General features: G+C 35.2%; 3 protein-coding genes across 5 annotated transcripts; 2 read left to right on the top strand and 1 right to left on the bottom strand.

Moving 5' to 3' along the window:
* Positions 1 to 1,747: 1,747 nt before the first annotated feature.
* On the top strand, positions 1,748 to 17,438 carry LOC102583387 (probable protein phosphatase 2C 60). 3 transcript variants are annotated; one of them, XM_006346548.1, is made up of 11 exons: positions 1,748 to 1,849; positions 2,374 to 2,496; positions 2,739 to 2,802; positions 5,498 to 5,606; positions 6,324 to 6,477; positions 11,849 to 11,974; positions 15,756 to 15,879; positions 15,975 to 16,051; positions 16,224 to 16,276; positions 16,730 to 16,784; positions 16,865 to 17,438. In XM_006346548.1, the coding sequence occupies exons 2-11, from the start codon at positions 2,380 to 2,382 to the stop codon at positions 17,072 to 17,074; spliced, it is 1,089 nt and encodes a 362-aa protein (XP_006346610.1). In that variant the 5' UTR covers positions 1,748 to 1,849; positions 2,374 to 2,379; the 3' UTR covers positions 17,075 to 17,438. The 3 variants fall into 3 exon arrangements, with proteins under 3 accessions (XP_006346610.1, XP_006346609.1, XP_006346608.1); XM_006346547.1 differs by having other exon boundaries at positions 1,748 to 1,878; XM_006346546.1 differs by having other exon boundaries at positions 1,748 to 1,936.
* A 1,791-nt stretch (positions 17,439 to 19,229) lies between these two features.
* On the top strand, positions 19,230 to 20,603 carry LOC102583063 (lamin-like protein). Its single transcript, XM_006346545.2, has 2 exons — positions 19,230 to 19,419; positions 20,128 to 20,603. The coding sequence occupies exons 1-2, from the start codon at positions 19,263 to 19,265 to the stop codon at positions 20,484 to 20,486; spliced, it is 516 nt and encodes a 171-aa protein (XP_006346607.1). The 5' UTR covers positions 19,230 to 19,262; the 3' UTR covers positions 20,487 to 20,603.
* A 647-nt stretch (positions 20,604 to 21,250) lies between these two features.
* On the bottom strand, positions 21,251 to 23,265 carry LOC102582725 (probable WRKY transcription factor 40). Its single transcript, XM_006346544.2, has 5 exons — positions 23,191 to 23,265; positions 23,049 to 23,099; positions 22,420 to 22,692; positions 22,057 to 22,173; positions 21,251 to 21,874 (listed from the first exon to the last, which is right to left on the bottom strand). Exons 1-5 carry the CDS (start codon positions 23,263 to 23,265, stop codon positions 21,629 to 21,631), a joined length of 762 nt encoding a protein of 253 aa, XP_006346606.2. The 3' UTR covers positions 21,251 to 21,628.
* Positions 23,266 to 23,533: the final 268 nt, after the last annotated feature.

Raw genomic sequence — 23,533 nt, 5'->3', positions numbered from 1 at the left:
CAAAAAAATATATATATATGAAGTTAACTAATCAAATAAAAACTTTAAAGAATATTTAATTATGAGTTAAAGATAAAGGAAGGATCTTGTTATCAACATAGCCTAATGCTCCAAAAACTACAAAAAGAAGAAAAAAAGATCTCTATAAAGTACGAAGAGAAGCAAAAAAGAAAAACTCAAACAGTTTTTTTCCAAAAAACTTCGTGATACATATTATCATGAATTCAAAAATAATAATATTGAATGTATAATTGCAAAAGAGAAAAACTGATGACTATATTAGGCATATCTAATAGTTTTACCTTGTAAAATCGAACTACACAAAAATGTCTAACAATCTTCATCATAGATATTTCTCCTGCAAAATCAGATGAAAGAAGACAAAAAATTAACCAACAAAAGAGATAAAAGGTGAAGAATAAGGAAAAATGAAAAAAATAATAATCATCACATATGTCTCAAAATAGGTTTTTATAAATGAGATTTTAAGATGACATAAATTTGTATATTAAATTATTTGAAGGTTATGAACTAGAAAGGTTAGGAGTTATGAACATTATTAAGGGTAAAATTTATATAATTGAAGAGGTATGAAAATAAAATAATTGAAAGAAATAAGAGAAAAATGCCAAAAAAATCACAAAAAAGATAAATAAGAATCAAGCCCTTAGAGAGTGTCACGTCACCATTTTCATATTCAGCTTTATTATAATAGTTTTACCCTATCTAATAGTTTTACCTTGTAAAATCGAACTACAACAAAAATGTCTAACAATCTTCATCATAGATATTTCTCCTGCAAAATCAGATGAAAGAAAACAAAAAATTAACCAACAAAAGCGATAAAAGGTGAAGAATAAGAAAAAATGAAAATAAATAAATAATCATCACATATGTCTCAAAATAGGTTTTTATAAATGAGATTTTAAGATGACATAAATTTGTATATTAAATTATTTGAAGGTTATGAATAGAAAGGTTAGGAGTTATGAACATTATTAAGGGTAAAATTTATATAATTGAAGAGGTATGAAAATAAAATAATTGAAAGAAATAAGAGAAAAATGCCAAAAAAATCACAAAAAGATAAATAAGAATCAAGCCCTTAGAGAGCGTCACGTCACCATTTTCATATCCAGCTTTATTATTATATATATATATAGATTTGATCAAATAAAATAATAAATAATAGTAATTCTTTTCTATGGTTCAAAAAATAGATCCAAATAAAATATTTAAGAAGTACATAAGAGAATAGAGATATTTTCTTTTACGTACTATTAAGATTTTTTTTTTCATTATACTGAGCACAAAATCAGTGTGCTACGGCGCTAAAATTTCAAAAACGGTGTGCTTGGACTATGTCATATATGTAATAAATATCTCAATAAGATAATTTTCATAACAAATTTAATATAATACTCTCTCCGTTTAGTCATAATTTCCTTTTTTAGAGTTAAATTATAAGAACTTTGACTAATATTTTACAATGTATTTTTCATAATATTGATATGCAAAAAAAAAATGCAATTTATAGTACTTTTCGTATAGTTTTTAAATATCTATTTTTTTTTTGTTTAAAATATCAAATTAATGTTTTTTAATTTAATTTTGAAAATTAGTCCAATTGACTTTCGATAAACGTAACAACAAATAAAAGTAGACAAATGGATTAATAGCAACAACAATTATAATAATAAAATATTCAATTATATATATGCAATATTTTACGGATAATAAGGTGAAAAGGAAAAAAAAATAGCATGAAAAAGTAGTGTCATGCACCGCCGATTGGCCGCTTCATAGCTAAACGATCTCTAATCATTTCGCCGACTTCGGCATTGGGAGAATAAGTTTTTTCTCAAACCCTAACACACAGTATTCTCTTTTTGATTCATTCCTATTTTTCAATTTTATCGGATCGATCTTTATACTGGTAACAAATTTTGCAATTTTTCAGCTTAATTATAGTACTTGTGAAACTATATAGCAATTTGAATATTCATAATTTAGAATATAGTGGATTTGTCTGCATAACTATGGAAATTTACTTCCATAAAAGTTATTCTTGCAATATGTAATCATATTTCTTATGTAAACAAACCAATTCTGTTGAAATTCTCTGTTTTTGTAGCATTTCTACACTAGATAAAAGGATTATGATACAAAAGAAGGATTAAGTTTGTGTATTTATCCATTTTTCTCCAGTGTATGTGCTTAACAACTCTGTGTATTTACTGTCTTGTGTGATGTATGTGTGTATCAAGTTTGTGTATTTTCTATATTATATATGAGCATTTATTTACTAAGAGGTTAAATTTATAGTGTTAATTCTGCATATAAATATGTTTATTGTATGGCTTCCATATGCAGGTCAAGATGGGAATATATTTGAGTAGTCCCAAAACTGAAAAAGTGTCAGAGGATGGTGAGAATGACAGACTAAGATATGGCTTGTCATCAATGCAAGGATGGCGTGCAACCATGGAAGATGCTGTAAGTGCATGCATGTGTGCTTCTGTAATCTTTAAACTTCCGTACGATTTGTTGCAAGATGATTCCTATGCCTTTCATATCGTCATATTCATCCCTTTCAGTCATCGTGCTTTGCCAATTTATTATTTATCTGACATGATGGCGACTCCCAAGTAGCTTTGGCTTCATTTTATTACTCAGTGTCCTAAAATCATGCTTAGGAATTGCCGTGAACAAAATTGCTGATTTGATATTTTATGTAGCATGCAGTTTATCCGAGTTTGGACACTTCCGCTTCCTTCTTTGGTGTTTATGATGGCCATGGAGGTAAGCATCTTACTCTTCTGATACATGACTTTATAACTGTCTTTTGCCAACAATGCTGGTCTTTGTTTGAGTATGCATATTAGGTGGCACTTGATATTTAATACTTATGTTTTGAACTCTCGTTCTTTCTCTTTTGGCAACATATGAGCTTTTGGTTTCCATGTTGTTGCTTTGACCAAAGTTTTTTCTTGAAGATAATGTTAAGTTCTCTTTTCTACTTTGCTGAAACTTTGAGATCTGGTAATGTTTTAGTTACAGATATGACGAAATTGAGGAACTTCTATCTTTTGACTGCATGTGTCATGTATAGTTGCTTTACATCTTTTTTTCTTTTCCAGTTTTCCCTGCATTGAAGCAGGAAGTCACTTTAATGGTTTGTTAAATTTGTTTCCTTGTTGTATTGTAAACATATAATTACATTAGTAGTAGGGTGCAATTGCTTATAAAAATCTCATCTTATCAATGTCATCCAAAAACTGGGAAAAGAATATGACCATGTGTGTAAGGGTATTTCAAAGAAGTAAAAAGAAAAGGATAAGAAATTTAAACTTCAGTATCTGTTTATCCTTCACTTTCTCCTTGGAAGTTGGATGTCCTCTCTTTCCATGGTTCTTTAATATCTTAAGAGGGGGTTATTGTCGATTTTTTAACAGCTCTTCAGTTGCTGTATCTTGTCCAAGGACAGTGGTTATATCGTTTTACATTTTCAGTTGCTCAATTCCATTTACTTTCTGTGATCTGCCTTCCCGTTATACATCATTAACCTCTTGCGGAGAACAATCTTTAGCCTGTCATTCTTTCTCCCTCCAAGAGGTCCCCAGCTCCAACAAAGTTATAAAAACATAAAATTGGACATGGATGATAATGCTGTGTAATAGTTACATCTTGCATGTTCATGCTATTCCAAATGAATCAGAACTTTACATGAACGTTCTTCTTATCATAAACTTGACGTTGATTAGAGTGAAGTGTTTTCCCATAGCAACTTGTCCTCAGGCCATTTCCTGGTGTTGAATGCCTTCACCATTATTTCCTATAGTGGACCAGTTCTTATTACTAACTTCTGTTAACTTTATTCACCCAAAAATAGTCCGCTAGGTTTTGTGTCGAAATCTGCACATGCTCTTCTCTCGATGGAGAAAGTTCTCATTAAAGTGAGTCATTTCTTCCTTTTGTTTCAGATAGCTATCGAGTGACTTTTGAAGTATTTCTGTGCAATTTACTGAATGTAATTTTATTGTCTTCTTTTTTATCACTTTCAGTATTGACTTTGAAATCCAAATGAAGTATTATCTATATAGATATTGAGTGTCAACTTTGATTATTTTGAAACAGATTTCTTATTAAGTCGGATATGTTAAATTCCTTTCCAATTGCAATATTGTCAGTAATCTTAAACTCTCAAATAAGTTTTGAGAGGATAGGGTCTCGATTTGACATGTCTCTGTTCTCTTTCCTCATTTTCTTTTTGGTTGTTTCAGTATGTCCCAAAGCTCTGTATCCATCACAGAAATCTATGTCAGCTGCAAATAGTAGTAGTTTGAGGTCCCTTTCACATTTCTTGCTGCAGCTACAATTTTTTTTTCTTCAGTGAGTCTTCATAGGCCATGTCTTCCACAGTCCTTTGCAGATTATCATTTTCTTGAACAGGGCCCCTGTCAGGTTATTCTCAATAATTCTTGGTTCTTTCCTTGCATCCAGTTGAGAAACAGCTCAAATTTATGACACAAAATTTTAGATTAATTTTGAGGCAATGAGATCAGGAAATTCTGCGTCTCCTCAAGAAGATGCAGAATAGTAAAAAAGTTAGGAAGATGGCAAAACATCATTAGCTCAATAACAAAAAGACTAAACTAGTACTAGGGAGCTAACAAAGCTCAAAAAGTTCTCAGGGGAATCTATCGGTGAAAGATGCCAACTAACAGATACAAAAAACATCTAGCCCTAAGGGAGTGATTTGGAGTTGATAAACCTTCAAAACATCTGTTGTTCCTCTATGACCATACACAGCAAAAGATACTAGCAGGTACCAAAAAAAAGATTGGCTTGAATGCTTGATGGCCTTATCAACTCTCCAATTGCAACTGCAGTCAAAGGCCTCTTTGGTTCTATGTGTCTTTACCTAATTAATACCAAATATAGACAAAACCATATTCCATAAGTCAGCAGTGACTGTATAATGTACAGATAGATGGTTGTTTGACTCAAGGTTCTGTTGGCTCATGTAACATCTATTGGCAATCTGAAATTTTCTTTTCTTAAGGTCATCTTGAGTGAGGCAGGCTTCATGAAGGGCTGTCCAGCTGAAGCATACGATCTTTGTTGGGAGCTTAGTCTTCCATATCAACTTCCATGACCAGTTATCAAGTTCTTCATTAGGACCATATGAGTTTGCATAGCCTGCTTTCGTTGAGTATTTACCATCCTTGTCTGCGCCAGCTTTACTTGTCTACTTCCTGGATATTTATCACCTGGCCTTCTAGCCTAGAAAGTAGGGGGATCACTTGCAATGTATGATTACTTCCTTCAAACAATACTGCTGGATTTCAAAAAAAATTCATCTCCTCATAATTGCAACCTTGTTGAGGGAACAGTTTCCAGTTCCATTCCATTGTTTACTTTATTAAGTAGCTTGCTGTAGTCACATTTTGCTTAGACCCCATATTAACACTTCATAAGGTCTTCCATTTTGTAGGCGATGAAGTTTCTAAATTTTGTGCCAAGTTTCTTCACCAAGAGGTTCTTAATCATGAAGCATACTCAGCTGGGGATATACACACTTCTATTCGGCATGCTTTTCTCAGGTCGCCTCAGTCCTAGTCTTTTCAAATTTAATTTCACTTTTCGTCTTGTGCCGCAATGCATTCATTGACCTAGTCTACACAAGGAAGCAGGAAGGTGTCATTCTCGTGTGATTTTCGTGTTCTCATCAGCCAGAGATTCTGAGCAAGGACAATTGCATATTCAAGTAACTAAGCTTTTTGATCTAAGAAAGTATGAGGCATGTTGGGATGGGCTTATATTTTTGTACTTCTATGAGATTTCTTCCGATTAATGATGATGATTAAACTGTCTCCTTGACCAAAATTGAGCATTTTCATTGCTAATAAGGTTTCAAGCATTAGTGTCCCTTTGAGTCCTCCAGATATGGCATGTTAACAACTAGCTGTTTTACTTTTGCACTTGTTAAAACATTTTCTTTTCCACGTTTTTCTTGAGCCGGGGGTTTGTCGGGAACAACCTCTCTACCCTAAAAAGGCAGGGCAGTCTGCTTACACCCCACCCTCCCCAGACACCACAATGTGGGATCATACTGGGTGGGTTGTTGTCGTTAAACAACTAGCTGTTGATCTTGAACTTTTCTACCATAATTTTTCAATATGAGAGTGTTAATGTGGAAATTTATTGTGGCTTTTACTGGAAAAGGGGTTTTCCACGGTATTATCATAGTTTTTTTCAGTGTTATGAGCTTCTTGTCTCTATGTTTATGAGTCTGACCTTATGTATATTTCTCCATTCAGAATGGATGAGATGATGTGTGGCCAAACAGGTCAGAGAGAATTGGCCGCTTTGATGGCAGAAAAGGACCAAGCTAAGGACTTGATAGAGGGTTTGATATCTCCTCCCAAATATGGTGAATCCAAGGGGCAAACAGATGGTGGGTCTTCAGAGGAGGTATCTGTCCCGACCTTTATTTTTTGTGTCGACCTATAGCTACAAGTACAAGGTGCATTACACTTGTTTGTTGCTATACACACATTCTTTCTTCTATTAATGAATTTTAGGGTCCTATTCGTCGAAAATAAATTGAAGACTGACGTCAAAATTTTGGAAGAACTTTTCATCTTTTGAGTACTTCAATTTGTAATTTCCTGCATCTTACTCTAGGTTGCCATGCCATAGCATGTCTAAGAGGTGTTTGGATTGGCATATTTTAAGTAGCTTTTGGTTTTTAAGTTTTTTTTTTGAAGGTGTCTGGGAAAGACAAAAAGAGATTTGAAGCACCATCTTTAGATAAAAAAAGTACAAAAATAAGCTAAAAGCCAAGAGTTCGGTAAGACCAACTTATGGGTTTTAGCTTTTAGCTTATAGGCTACTTTAAAAAAGCCAATCCAAACACCCCCTAAGCCAGTCATCATGTTCTATTATGAATGTGATTGTATGGAATCATCTAAAAGGGCATAACTGGTCATGACGTTGAAGATTTAGTTGCAAGGCTTTTCTTTTCTTTATCTGCATCTAATATTTGTGAATCGCCGATTTCCTCTCATGATTATCGTGGTCTGGCCATGGATGTTGTGGAGTACTCTGGCGGTGGTTCTAGGTGGATCTTTTGATGGGAAATATAGTGTTTAAGTTGAAGGATAAGAGAAGAAAAGGCTTGTAGCGAAGGAAGCAAGCCTGACACATGGTCACCTGAGGAGAGGGGAACACAGTTGTGCCCAAAATGTTATCTATGTGGGAAGGATGCAGAAAGTATTTACCATGTATTCCTACATTTTGAGGTAACAGACAGTTACAACAATTTTTTTAAAGCATGAAAGAGATCAAATGCATCATGCCAATGGCTACTGGAGAACTAAGGGACTGTGGGGCAGAAGACATGGTGGAATGCAATTGCTTCAAGTATCTGGTGGACAATAGGAACTTGAGATGTTTTGAAGGAAGAAATAACTCTATCCAGAAATTTAAGATGAACTGCCTTTTTTACTTTTCATTTTTGAAGTAAAGAAGAACTCTTATGAGATGTAGTTTCCCTGTTAGATATTATTGGATCCTTGAAATGAAGGATGTATATTTTTGCTTGTTTTGAACTTTTAAATATGGCTTCCAGTATAGTCTTTGTGCTGAAGATTTATAATACTGTTACCTTTCTCAAAAAATAAAGGAGGAGAAGAAAATGGAGGGCCGGTTGGTGAAGCTTTTCTTCAGTGATGGAGGAAGAAGATGAAGATGTATGCTGTAAAATTGTTGTTTCCTGAAGAGAGATCTGACGGTCAGTAGTGAGGAGGAGAATGGAGCAATTCTGGTTTTTTTCCTCTTGGAGTTCAAGAAGATAGTTTATGGTGAGTAGAGAGGAGAGCTATGGTGGAGGAAGATAAGATGGTATGAAGAGCATGCCTGACACAATAAGTTTTGAAGAATAAAGGGGCCATCATAGTTTTCAGGCGTTTCTTGTGCAAAGAGACAGATAAAACCAATAGCCATCTGTTTTTACACTGCACATTCACAACACAACTTTGGTCCTTATCCTCAATATCAACAGAGACAAGTTAGGCTATGCCTCTGAGCATACTACAGATTGCTTAGCTGCTGGATGAAAAGAGGAGGTAGCAAAAACCAAATGAAGTGGTGGAGAATTATTCCACAAGGCATTGGTGGACAGTTTGGAGAGAAAGAAATGGGAGATGTTTTATAGAAACAATTCCATTCATAAAGTTAAATGGAATTGTATAGGATCTTTCTATTTTTGGTGTAAAGAAGTAGGTTTAGAGGATCTAGATCATTTTGTAGATTTATCAAGATCCCAGTATCTTCTTTTCTCTTTGTTTTTTCTGTATCTAACACTTCTTGATGGTGTACAACATGTCCTTAATGCTAAGGAATACACATTTACCCGTTTGAACAATTTTTGTGTAGTAGGGATTTTGTGAAAAGAAGTTTCAAAGCTATTTTAGTACAAGCTGGGGGGAGGGGATAAATATATATCAATCCTAAAAATATTGTCCATTGAAATAGTGTAACGACAACATTTTTAGGCTAAATTATATGTTTGGACAAAAAATTGAGTTGAACTTGATGAAGACTATGTGAAGTTGAAAAAAAGTTGTAAAAGTTCTGTCATGACTCAAGTTCATAGCATGTATTGTTCACATTGGGCCTAGGCAAAGATGAATTTGTCTTTTGGGCTACGCCACATCGAGCCCCAAAAGAGTGTGTATCATGTGAACTTGAGCTATGCCTTATAAAACATTTCACTTTCCTCCACCATTTTGATCTGGGAAGATGTCATATGCACCTCATCTTTTGAAGCTTGCCAGTCCTGCCCTTATCAACCAATCCTTTGTCGGGGGCATCATATATACTTCCCTTAGGGACTCAACATACTTCTTAAGGTTTGCCCACACTATCGTACTGACAAAGGACATGCTTTGAATACTATATATGTCACAATCCAAGTCCATGACATGTATTGTTCGCTTTGAGACATTGCCAGCACAGATGGTCCGTCAGGCTACGTTGCATCGAACCCCAAAAGTATGCGTACCATGTGAACTTGAGTCATGTCTTCACTGGCCCCCTCCCTTATTCTGATGTCGAACATGGCATCTCATTTCAAAAGCTTGCTAGCCTAAAAACTTGTCGGTCCTACTTGACCTGGCCTCATCGACCCACCTTCGTTAGGGGCATCACATATACCCTTCTTAGGGACTCAGCGAGGATGCTGAGGTTTGCCACCATTGTACTGAGGGAGTACAAGCTTTGATACCAGATTTTTCATGAACCAAGTCCATAACACGTAATGGCTGTTTTAGGCTTAGGTCCGCACAAATTTGTCTTGCAGGCTACGCTACATCGAGCCTCAAAAGTACACGTACCATGTGAACTAGAAATATGCCTTATAAAGCTCTTCACTTTCTTCTCTCATTCTATTGTGAGATTCGCTTAAGGTGTCATGTGTACCTCAACTTTAGAAGCTTGCTAGCCTAGAAGCCTAATAGTCCTGCTTGAACCGCCCTTCGTCAGGGGCATCACAAGTTCAAGTTGTGTTTTGATAGGAACTCTGCTTAAAAAAAGTTTGTAAAAATGATGTTATGAATGGAAGTTGAATATTAGATAATTTTCACTTGAAATACACTTTCAGATCATTATTTCAACTTAATATAATATTGCACTTGAAGTTTAAACACACAACACAAATTTCATGGCTAAATGTCAACTTCCAAAAAGTTGAATTAATTATCTACAAGTGAAAGGGGCTTTAGAAAGCACATGATAGACTTTGGAATGAAATATTTTTCGGGGTGAGATGGTACAACCAAATGTTGAATGATATGTTGGCACTGAGGGAATAGTGAAATAGATGGTACAACCAAAGGCTGAATGATACTTTTTGCGTGAGGGAATAGTGAAACAAAGTGTTCTCCTATCAAAACCATGTTTTCCTGAACATTGTTTTACATGAACAAGGTTTTTTCCCTTTATAGAAAAGAGAAGAGAAGGAATTTTGAGAATGTACTCACTAACTTGGCTCTGATGCTGTGTAGAAAGGAGGAAGAGAAAAGAGAATTGTACCTATTGGTCCTAAATAGTTTGTAAACATGTTCTAAAGGCATACAACAAAGTCCCAAGGGACATTATATGGAGATGCTTGGAGTCGAGAGGCGTACTTGTGGCTTACATTAGAGTGATTAAGGTTATGTACTATTGATCCAAGACCCGAGTAAGAATTGTGGGGGGAACTCGGAACACTTCTCAGTAATGATGGTGTTGCATTAGGGATCCAAGGAAGCGGGAAGATAGATGATGATGTTACACATTGTATTAGAGCAACGTAGAAGGAATTAAAGCTCGCATCTGGTGATCTATGTAGTACGAGTGTGTCTCCAATATTTAGAGGAAAGTAAGTTCTACAAAGTAGTTGTTAGACCAACTATTTTGTATGGAGCAAAGTGTTGGCCAGTCAAGTATAAGGATACTTTGATGGATGTGTGGCTATATCAGGAGCGATAAGATTAGAAATGAAGATATTTAGGGCAAGGTGAAAATGGTCTCTGTGGTGGATAAGATCAGGAAAGCAAGACTAAGATGGTTCAGTCATGTGAAGATGAGCACAAATGACCCAGTGAAGAAGTGAAGAGGTGCAAGAGGTTGATAGTGATAGGCCTAAGGAGAGTTAGAAGTAGATCGAAGAAGAATTGGGGAGAGGTGAATAGATAGGAGATGGTATATCTTCAACTCATCGAGGACATGACCCTAGATAGGAGAGCATGGAGATCAAGGATTAGGGTAAAAGGTTAGCAGGTAGTTGAGCGATTTCTCTCTTTCCGCTTGGAGTACCTTAGTTGCTCCCTCTTCTCCTTTTTAGTATTATCATTATTATTTCAGGATTATCTTATTCATCAATTATATCACTATTGTTGTTCTTTTTCTTTGGTTATCTTGCTATTTTTGCTACCAATATTTCTCTTTTTTTTTTTTGGTTTGTAATTGCATCAGAGCTTCTCTCACCTTGTATTTTTTAAACCTATTTTCAAGTTTTTTCTTTGAGCCGAGGGTGTATCGAAATCATCCACTCTCTACCTCATAAGGTAGGGATGAAGTTTGTGTACTCCTTGTGGGATCACACTCTGTTTGTCGTTGATTTTTCTGAAAATGCTATACAATGACAGGAATTGAATCTTCTATGTGATTCATAATTAGTTCTTTGACAACCACCTTCCCCCCCTCCCCCCACCCCATAGGTGAATGTTATTTGATCTTTTGGTTAATCTAGTATCAATTCCCATTAAATGTCGTAGTATCTTTATCATTCTAGCAGCATGAACGGAGGTTATTCTACTCTTGCCATTGTCTGACTTCTGTTGAACATTGTACTGAACCATGTTGGTTCATAATTGGGATTGAAGTACTCTAGCTTAAAGGAAATCTATTTCCAATCATTTTAAATTCTTGTGCTCGTTTCAAATCCCAACCCCCTACAAATGACGTGATATAATTGCAATAAAAGAAAGTAGAGAAAAAGAAAACATTCAGAAAGAATGAGAAACAAAAGTGTTGACAATATCTTCAGGTATATTATTTTCTAGTCTTTTTATTCTCAGAGGTGTAAGGATATTTATCCAAAAATAAAGGGTATAAGACTCACTAAGAGGTTACAGAAAGTACTGTGAACTCCTAGTTTTGCAGTGGTCTGATTACTCCAATAGACTGCTCATAGTTATAACTATTGAAATTCTAAAAATTTATTTTCTAACTATTTTTAAGAGAATCGATATACTGGAGTTCAATTTTTTAACATTTTGCTTTTTTTTTTCCAATGTAGGGGGCTAACTCTGATTACCGTGGGCCATCTGCAGGAAGCACAGCTTGTGTAGCAATCATTCAGAATGTTCAACTTCTTGTAGCAAATGCTGGTGATTCTCGCTGTGTCTTATCTCGGAAGGGTCAGGTACCATTTATTTTTGAAGCAGTTAAATGTTCTGGTCCAGGATTTTTTTTATGATAATGACAAAGAAATAGTGTTAGATAAAGGATTAGCATCAAGCAAATGCAAAAACTGAAGTTACAAATTGTGCAATCTTCAATCATGTCTGACAACATATCTACATCCTGTACTAAGGTCAACTTGCACCAAAAAAATGCAAAGAAATAGTTCTAAGCTTAAGGCTAAGAATGGATCTATTGTTGCCTTAATGAATCTTGTTGTTCCTTTCTGTCTGTACATTCCACTAAATAGCATGGGGTATGGTATCCCAAATTTTCTGTGACTTTCTGTTGAGTCCGGCCTTGTTCCAGCATGAGAGAAACTCAGTAGTGGAGTTTGGCATTGTCTAGTGTTTGCCAAGAATGTTAAAAAAGAAGCACCACAGTTGAGAAGTGGTCTTGCAGTGAAGGAAGAGGTGATTCACGTCTTCAGATTGGTTTTCACAGAGGGTTAATCTGCCACAAATCTGAAAACCTCTTTTCTGAAGGTTGTTTCGGGTAAGGCAGGCTTCCCTTGCAACTAACCAGGAGAAACATGAGACCATCTGGAGGGGCATTGTTATGCCAGATTTTCTTCCAGGACCATGCCTCGATGCAGTCTTGAGATGTCAACAGGCACTAGCAAGATTTCACAGAAAAAGACCCCTTTCTGACCTTTCCATGCATTGGAATCCAGTTTCTGATTATCTATCTAGGGAGATGTTGATGAGCAATGTAAGCAGATCACAAGTTCTTTCCACTTCCCAATAGTTTAAATTCCCTATGGGAAATAAATTCCAGCCCTGTTCAGATAGAAAGTCAGCATTATGGAGGGAGGAAATGCTGTAGCTGTCCTGAAAAAGTTCTTTGAGAGGTGTTGGCCTAACCATGCGTCCTCCCTAAATCTGATTTTTCTACCCATGCCAAGTGAGAAACCAGAATTTTCCATGAATTATGGTCATAAGAGCGAATATGTTTCCAGGTTCCTGTTCCATGCGTGCGTTTGGCTCTTTGGTGAACCAAGACTTTCTCAAAGAGAACTTTTCGATGAATAATCTTCTCCATAAGGCGTTTTCCTCCTTGTTGAATCTCCAATGCCGTTTTAACAAGACCTCTATCATGGCATTTCAAGTTCTTGATATTCCAGATACTTATGTATTTTTTCTTTTCTCCCAAAGTTAGGGTCAAATAAGTCGTGGGAAGAGAACTTATGTTGCTTTGGAGTATGCCAGCCAACTAGTGTTTATTAGGAACCTGATTGACTGGGAAAATTGAGCTTTTTGAATAATTGATGTGAAGATCAGAGACGGCCTCGAAAGCATTAAAAATTAGCCGTAGAATCATCATTTGGTGCTCCACGGTATCGCAAAAAAGCAATGTATCATCAGCATACAGAATATGTGAGATATTAACCTCTAAATATGCCGGAAAATCAGAAATCTAGTTTAATTCAGTAGTCCTGTAAATCATAAAAAAGGAGAGAGAGGATCTCCCTATCTTAATCCTCGTTGTGTAAGAAGGAAACCATGAGGTGTGTCATAGATAAAATGAACTTCACAGAAGAGATACAAAACCTGATCCAATTGTTCCATTTAGGACCAAGACCTATTCGGCTCAATAGATTCAGTAAGAAGTTCCAATTTACATGGTCAAAAGCTTTTTCAATATCCAATTTACAAATAATGCCCGGGCTTCCCAGTTTTCAGTCTCAAGTCCAAGCATTTGTATGGCAATCAAAACTGCATCCGTAATATTTCTATCACTGATAAAAGCCATCTGAGAAGTGTTGACTAGTTTGGTGATCACTCTTTTGTGTCCTTCTGCAAATGCTTTAGATAAAAATTATAGAAGCAACTAATCAAGCTGATAGGTTCGTAGTTCTTGAGCATTTGTCGCTCCATTACTCTTGGGAATAAGAGTAATGTATGACTGTATGAGGCATTTGAACTCTTTAAAAAAGATTCAGCACCGTGGAAATGGTTCAAAGCATTCAGCAAATCACTTTTAATGGTATGCCAACACGATTTGAAAAAACCCATTGGTAAAGCTATCCGGTGCCGGGGCTTTATCACTGTCACAGATCTTGATAACCCCAGGATCTCCTTTTCCTAGAATGATCTTTGCAGCCATTCATCCTCCTTCCTAGAAATGCAAGGAGCATCTTCATAAAGCCATTGAGGTCGCAGATCTGCACCTTCTTTATTAAGATTTTCATAGAAGTCTAGTATCTCACTGGTTATGACCTCCATGTCATTTGTAAGAAAGCCATCAATTTACAAGCCACCTATTTGATTGTATCTTCGATGAATGTTTATCATTTATGAGAAAAAACCAGTGTCGTTATCACCTTGTTTCTACCATAGCCATGAGATCTGTTCTGATTTGATGGTTTCCACCAATTCCATTTGTAAGTTCGCCCTTTCAATCAAAGTCTCATCCATAGGAGTTGAAATGAGCCTTCGGCCTCTTGATCAAGCTTCAAAATTTTGTTGAGAATGAATGATTTCCTGCTCTCCAAATTACCAAAGGGGTCTGATACCACTCCTTGAGCTTGAATTTCAGCATCCCAAATTTCCTGGAAAAGATGAAATTCGGCCTGCCATGAGTGTTGAAAGAAGCCCACAACTCTTTCACCAAACCCCCATCAGCCATTTGATTATAGCCACATATTTTCTAGCTTAAAATAGGATGAGTTTCTTGACCACTGACACATTCAAGCAAAAGTGGGGGATGATCCGAGAAAACACAGGGAGGAACTGATTGTGTTATGGTGCTGAAGTGATCATTCCATTCGGTAGTGAAAAGAAATCTGTCAATCTTTGAAACCACTGTGCCAGAAAAGTTTCTGGTCCAAGTATAACTTTCCCCAAATAAAGGAGGAGACAATCAAATCAAGCCTTTTATGATGATGGAGAAATCAATCATCCCCCGCCTATAAGTACAACTGTGCTTTTTTTTCACTCGGTACCTTGTAGTGTTAAAATTCCCCAATAACCCAAGGTCCCTCCAATAAGCCCCTGGCAGACGCTAACTCGAGCGATAGCAAATTCCGGCCAGTCTTTTTGTGGAGCATAAACTCCTGTCAGGTTCCAAGAGACGTCGTCTATCAAATTAGACAGAGAAATGGAGATGGAGTGAAGACCTTTGAAAGCTATATTTCCCCTCGAGATTCCCCTATCCTACAGTATAATAATACCCTCAGAGCTGAATGTTACATAACCAGCCCATCTACCAAAGAGTAATTTCCCAGCCAACTAGGAGACCAAACCTCAATTTGTTTCTTGAAGGGAAAGATATATCAATTTCCGCTTGAGTAGGAGAGTTTTGATGAGGTTTGTGAAATCATTCAACCCTCATAACATTCCATGATAGTATTTTAAGGTTCATTTATGAGAAGAAGAAAGTGAGAACTTCCCCTGACCCCTTGGTGGCCTGCTCACAAATTTTAGACTGAATACCAGATTCTTGACCTCACTTGCAAATTTTGGATGTGGAGAGGAGGGATCTTTTGCAGAAGAAAACTTTCTGCATGAAACCCTTCATTCTCAAGGTTTTGCAGGAACTCCATATTCTCTTTTTCTGCCCCAAGATATTTAATTCCCAGCAATTTGCAGATCTTTGGTGTGTCTTCGTATCCAAGAGGAAAATTTTCTTTCATCAAAATGTTGTGGTCTGGGAATGTTAAAGTGATTTTGCATCATTGTACATGATGCATGTCTTTCTTCTAAGTAGGCACAGTTGTATTAAGCACAAAAAATGTTATGCAGGCATATGATATGTCTAGGGACCATAAGCCTGACCTTCTAGCTGAAAAGGAAAGGATTAGAAATGCTGGTGGATATGTTCGGTGTGGACGGGTCAACGGGACTTTAAACATGTCAAGAGCAATCGGTAATTGAAAAATATTGCATTTTCTCAAATATACTATAGCGTGTTTCCTTTTTCCGCTTGTGTTATTCCCGGTCTGATCAATTTGATAATTTCAGGAGACATGGAGCTGAAACAGAACAAATCATTGCCTGCTGAAAAACAAATAGTGACTGCTAATCCTGATATCTGCACTGTAAGTAAATTCAATGGCTTACGAATCTGTATAAATATGTAATGTGTGGAGGAAAATTTTCTACAGTATATTTTGTGTTAACTGATCAGAATTGAGAATTTATGTGTTCCTTTCTAGCTGAGGATATGATTTGTGTATTTAACATTTTTTTTTCGAATTTTTCTCAAACCAGGTTGAGCTTTGCAATGATGATGATTTCTTTGTTCTAGCTTGTGATGGCATATGGTAAGAATATTGTATCATTTAATTTTATCTTCCCAGTTTGGTCAACTGTATTTGAAACCATCATTCGATGATTTTTAGGGGAATACCAGCTTATGTTTCTTCAAGAGTTGTTAGATTGCTGGGCTTAGAGTACTTGAATTTGCATACTGTTTGCTAGTAGGTTGACAAGATCCATGAGGAAAAATATTGGTATGGGTTTTTATTGGTCTTTTTGAAGTTAAATGGTTGTTTCCATTCCAAAAGAGGAAAAATGATGGAGTCAACCAGGGAAGGTGGAACTTGCATCTTTTCAGTGTAGTTAGAAACTCTCTGCCACATGGTTATTTTCTTGTACTTAGGTCTTCAGTTTACGTTAGATGTGAGTACCTTTTCGAGGCCTGTTTGCACCCCCTTTTTTTGTTATTACTTATATCATAACACTAGAATTTCATATCTGTATTTCTTGTGCATTAGGGATTGCATGTCAAGCCAAGAAGTCGTGGACTTTGTCGGGAAACAGTTAAAACATGTGAGTCTTTAATTATTTTGTTCGCTGTTAAAATCATTCTTTTCAGTTTGTAAAAATCAATGGTGTCACTATTTGTGCAGGAAAAAAGGCTCTCAACTGTTTGCGAGACAGTGATGGATAAATGTTTGGCCCCAGCCACGGGTGGAGAAGGATGCGACAACATGACCATGATCTTGGTACAATTCAAGAAACCTTCCACGATCTCCACAGTGATCAAGGAGCAACCACTGGCCTCTAATCAATATTCTGAGTGTAACGGAAGCACAGTAACATCTAACGATATGCCATAGTAGGATCTCACTATAATGATAATGCAGCTAAAAAAGCCTGAAACCAATGGCAACACTTATCAACTCCTACACAGGAAGAGTCATGCTGTCGCTGTAAGCTTTTGAAGTTTTGATAGATAAAAAGGTAGCGTTTTAGATAATATCTGAAGATCTGTTCTGTATAGGTTCAAATAGGCCAATAATGTACACGGGACAAAAATGTTTTCAGTTTAGTGGAATTGATGAGTGTAGCATTTTCCCTGTTGTAGAGAGAAGAACCATTAGTTGAAATACTTAAATGTGGATTTTGATTGTTTGCTCTGCGGAGAACGCCAATACACAGTAAGATATCATGCTGTTTTTGCAATAACTTTTGTACTGGGAAGTGAGTTGTGTCTTTTGTTCCAATTAACTACGAACTCTTTTGGTATGGAGATTGTAATTTGGTCATGTCAAATCTAACTAGCACATAGGCTTCTTACATCTACTAACTGATTCATCTGATTGAATTGTTTTGTAGGACTAAATTCGTTTTTCTTATAAGCTTTACTCTTTAGTGAATAGTTAAATCATCCTATAAAGACTAGATCATCCCTATCCTGGAATTGTAGTTGTCCCATATTCTTGGATACAGGTCTATTTGTAGACAAAACATCATTATATGTGTGTGACAAAATTCTCCTACAATGAGAAGGGATTGTTACTAATAAAGATTACGTGCCTAGTGGTAGGATTAATTAGATTTAATTTGGTCTGCTACTTTTAGTGTCATCATGAAAATAAAATTGGTGAGTTTTGAGTAGTAGTAGTAGAGTAGACCATTTACTTTAGGAGGCAAGGTGATTGAGGCGTGGTTTTCTTTACACATGAGGCGTGCTGCTACATACTCGATTTTCTCATCTTATTTTGTTGTTGTCTCTCCACATGATGTCTAATATCTGTCCCCTGAGTAATCCGAATTAGCATCACAAAGTCCTACTTTGGGGCCGTGGCATTTTTGAATGAAGTCTACCTGAACTGAATTAGCACTTCTCATATCAGACTAGGCTTCTCTAGCTCTAGATGCGCTAGCGATTGTCACACATAAATGATTGCTCGGGTTACGGTCGTGATATCTACACTAAATTGTGCTTTAGGCCCATCTAGTGTGCTTCATTCACGACATGCTATAATATTAGATTCAAGCTCAAGTTAAGGATGAATGAATACTTACTACTCTACTCCGTTTCAGTATTAAAATGGATTTTGCTTTAAACTCACGGTGTATACATGGCTATCATCAATCATGAGCAGTGGATGCACGTACATACTTATAAAGTAATATACTACATATGGTTAATGAACTTTATACAATAATAATGTACGTACATACTTGCAATAAGTGATGCCCAATATTGTGAATGAGTAGGACTCAACCATGCATACTCTGCATCTACTAATAAAATTCTTTTCTGAAAACAAATAAATCGTTAGTGCGTGCAACAATATTCATATTTCTTTTAATTCAATATTAATATCTTGGATCCTCTCTATTTAGACTTTTTTTCTCTAAAATTGTGTCTGCTCAAACAAATTGGCTAGTTGGTTAGAGTTATGCATTTATTTAGTAATATAAAGATCAGTTATGGATGAATTTATGTATTATTTTATGCAGTTATCAATTAGTTATTTATGTGTTAGTTATATATGTATTAATTATTTCACTTTCTATCATGCATAAACTAATACATAGATTCTCTCATAACTTACACATGTTTTAGTTATGCGCATTTCTAAATTGTCAACCCAACATCATATTAATTTTAATATGAATAACTTATTTCCTATCTACCTACCAAACATCATATAAGTTATACAAAACTTAATATATAAAGAACTTATTTCTTATTCACCTACCAAATAACAACGACATAAAATAATGAATTTAACTAACAATAGTATGTTCCATTATGAAATTTGTTAGCCACCGTTATACCATAAAACTTTTGGCTAACGTAAAAAGAAAGAAAAAAAATTGTACACCATATATAGGAGGTGTATGTAAAAGTGAATGATAATTGTTACCTAATAAATATGTACAGTCTATAATGATGGTTTATCCAACTTTTTACCTTTGGATTCCTTTATATAAAGGTTGCCATCTAGCCTTAATTTTTAAGGTTAATAAGTAGTGGAATATTAAAAGTAGGAGTTGCTCTGATAAATTACCATGGCTCTTCATGTATTCATCCTCATCGTCACCGCCACCATTGCCACCACCGTCTCCGCCACTGATCACATTGTCGGAGCTAACAAAGGTTGGAATCCCGGCATCAACTACACCATTTGGAGCAACAACCAAACCTTCTACGTTGGTGACTTCATCTGTACGACGTTCTGTTCATACTATCTGTCTTTTATAATTTTTCCTAGATACGTTAATAGTGTGCTTATAATTTTTGTTGGTCTAAATTACCTTTTTATTCCTTAAACGTCTCACTACTTAATACTCCCCAAGTTAGAAGGTAATGGTATGTTTTTTTTGGGAAAAGACTTAAATTTGCGATCAAACTTAGCTTTGAGAAAAGACGCATTTATGTCATCTGTTAAAAGTTTGACTTATCTATGTCATTTGCGTTTGAGAAAAGGTTCATTCATGTCATTATTTGTTGACTGAAAAAATGACATATATTAGCCAAACTTTTAACGGATGACATAGATGAGCTTTTTCTGAAAGTTCGATGACATATTTGAGCCTTTTACCTTTAAAAATGATTTAATTATGACATTGCCGAATTATACTAATTGACTACGTGTAAAAATTATTTTTTCGAAATTGTTTTCAGTTAACAAATGACATGGATGAGCCTTTTTCAAACACATAAATGATATAAATGAACCAAAGTTTTAATGGATAACATAGATAAACCTTTTCTCAAAGTTTGATGACATATTTGAGCATTTTCCCTTTTTTATTTAAAAAAATAGTACTACTCTATTTGTCTCAATCCAAGAAAATGGCATACTTTCTTATTTAGAGGTAAGCTTCTTATTTTATCACTAATGAGATGATTTACAAATGCATTTGGTGGCAGCATTTAGGTATCAAAAGGCACAACACAATGTGTTACAAGTGGACAAAGTAGGATACAATAATTGCACAATAGAAGGTGCACTAGGGAATTGGAGTAGTGGAAAAGACTTCATTTTACTGGACAAGTCCAAGAGGTACTACTTCATTTGTGGCATTGGTGGATGCTCTAATGGCATGAAGGTATCTGTTCTTGTTCACTCTATTTCACCTCCTCCTAGGTCAGACGTCGTCTCCGCGGTGCATTCTTCCGAAAAATCTGCTGCTCCGGTGACATTTCATGGTAATTTTGGGTCGATATTGGTGTTCGTTGGATTATCAATGACCATATGTATGTTGCAGGATTTAATGAGTTTCGGCTAAGAATGTTAAGTAGTTGGATTTTGAAATTGTTTGTTTCAGTCACTAGTACTATTGTGTAATTGCTACTTCGAAATTTGTTTTAAGCTTGAAATATATCTACTGTTATTTTTTCTTTAATTCATGTCCATTTAATAGGCACTCCATTGGTCTTGTTATCGATCTTCTTCTTTTTTTAGCACTCTGAGACTTATTTAAGCATTGTGTCCAAGCTTTTAAAACAAGAGTCTTGCGGTTTCAAAAAGAATGACCTACTTTTTTTTTTGGTCTGCTTAACAAAAATGACATAACCACAAGATTAAATGATATTTTGATAGTATATTTGACATAACTTTAATTTAGGATCACAAGATTGAAACATTTTCTTTCTTTTCTTAAACTCTATATCAAGTCAAACTAAGTCATTTTTTTTAAACGGGAAGTAAAATGTATTAGTTTGTTGACAAGAACAAAGGATTAGTGAGGTCATTGTATGATGGTTGATTAATAAGGTTACCTAGTATGGTTTCTGGCCTACTCTGTATTAGTACTAAACTTAGTGGCTTAGACCCCACTTCATCAATAATAATAACTAAAAAAAATCAATATAAAACATGTATATATTTGCATCTTTACTTGAAAATAGTATATATAAAGTAATAAACATCAATTTGGGACAAGAATTAAAACTTCAGGCACTCACGTACAAATTAAGTTGTAATAATAGAAGGATACCATTGACACTTGATGATTTTAATACTTAAAAGAAAGCAGAAATGAAGGCTATGTATATTAAGAAAAATGTTGTCACATCATGAACTTGCATTTCATAGCATACAAAAAGGGAATTCAAAATTTGGCTGCACTTTGAAAATAAGTCAATTTAATATATCCCATTCTCACTTGAGCCTCCTAGTCCAATTTAGCCTTCCAAACACATACTCTTTGCTTTTATCTGATATGACATGTAAGCCTAACTCAACCCCAAAAGCTAGCTCATGAGGGGAAGATTGTCCAAGTCCATATAAGCAGACCATCGGTCCATTCCTCAACTAATGTTTGACTTTAAACCCACTCTAACATTGTACGAATAGTTGGTTACATTGTCTTCTCTCGAGTCAACCCTTCTTGATATTGAATAATTGTGTAGCCAACGTAACTACCCTCTATTTATGTGTAAGGGTAGTTTTTTCGCGAAGGGCAGCAGCAAGGGCAGCTTTAAATTTGGGATCTCTGGTTAAGAATGACGCCATTTGGTCTATCAACAACTTGTTAAACTCTGGCTGCTTGTGACTATGACCAATTGTAGTAGTACTAGAGCCCTCACCAGCCTCTAGTACTACTTTTGAATGGTTATGTTCTCCTTCATATGTTGCTACTATAATGGACTTATCATCAACACTTCTTTGCACCTACAAAAATGTGTACTTATAAGTTAAAACTTGTAACAACTATTTTGACTATACTCTTGGAGTATAATTAGACACAACATTTATATAATTGTACCTACGCGATCAACATACATATTAGGAAAGACATATCTGAATACCTAAAGACCCCTCTAAACTTGATACGTTTTATTTAGAGTTCTTACCTTTTTCTTAACGGGGCAAGTAGGAGCAAATGAACACTTGAAGTACGCTCTGGGATACGGGTTGTCTCTCGTTATTTTCTGACCGTATTTACGCCACTCGTATCCATCCTTCACTAGCTGCATTATGTCTTATATACATTAGCATATATACATGATATACAAAAAAAAATTACTTTAAAGGGAATGTGTAAATTAAGTTCGAATTGGATTTAACTTGATTAATATACTATATCTTTTTGTTGCTATTGGTGTAAGTTAACTGATTGTACCTAACGAGATATCTGTTTTATTTTCGGGATAACTAGTGACATATTACATGGACAGTTATCTTTTAGGTAACGTGATAATGCAAATTCAGCTTACGAGAGTTGTATGGTCAGATCTTTGAATGTGGTGATGATGTACTAGTACTCTGGATTTGTTGCACGAAGAGTCTTCATCACTTAGTTCCGAATTTACTCTAGAGGTGATTTTTTCAGCTTTTCGTTTTCTTGAGGTTCCACTAGTACTACAATTGTTTATGTATTGTTTTCTCAAAGTATTATAGTTGTCATACATAACACTCAGCACTTCTCGTAGCTTCTTGTTTTCACCACTCAATCTCTTTACTTCCTTTGCCAAATGATCACTTGCAGCCTAAACACACACATTTAGATCAATAGATTTAGTTAGTTAATTAATTATATAAGTTTGATGGTATAAAAAAAGATATAATACATAAATGTGTCCTTTAACTTGACATTGAGTGACATTATATGTCTTCCAACTGCAGGTGTGCTTGTAGGCACCTAAACTGTCCAAAAGTTGAATAAGTAGACACATATGTCCTATGTGGCATCCTACGTGTGTTATGCCACATATATAAGACATGTGTGTCTACTTGCTTAACTTTTAAATAGTTTAAGTGTCAACTTTCGTACACCCAAAGCTAAAGGACATGAATGTCAGTTAATGCCATGTTAAAGAGCACACTAAAAAGAAGATTTACAAACCTCATCATTTGATGGCATGTCTCCTCCCAATCCAATTACTTCTTGTTGTTTCTGAAAGCAAAAAAAGTGAAGGAAGATATTAATTAGAGCAAATAGTAGTGTAGAAATTCATAGATGGATATATTGAAAAGTTTGGACATACAATTGGTAGTTCATCAAGAGATGTTGTAGAATTCAAACTCAAATCCAAGCAAGTATCAAGAAAAGTGAATTCCATATATATATATATATATATATATATATATATATATATAGCCTTAATTGTTTCTTCAAATCAAATGTATTAATTAAGTAAAGTAAAGTAAACTAATTAATTGAAAGAAGAAGAAGCAAAAATTTAATTAAATTTGTATGGAGAAATAAATGAAGAGAAGGAATAATTATAGTACTTAGTAGAATGCAAATTTAAGAGGCTGAGATGGGGGATTACAGCTTATATTTATATATAATTTATAGTTGATGAATGTAAGCTTCATTAAAAAATA

The sequence above is a fragment of the Solanum tuberosum genome, unplaced genomic scaffold (assembly GCF_000226075.1).
Source record: "Solanum tuberosum cultivar DM 1-3 516 R44 unplaced genomic scaffold, SolTub_3.0 scf00078, whole genome shotgun sequence".
Classification (NCBI taxonomy): Eukaryota; Viridiplantae; Streptophyta; class Magnoliopsida; order Solanales; family Solanaceae; genus Solanum; species Solanum tuberosum.
The sequence above is the reverse complement of the archived record's forward strand: the minus strand, read 5'-3'. Positions and strand labels throughout refer to the sequence as shown.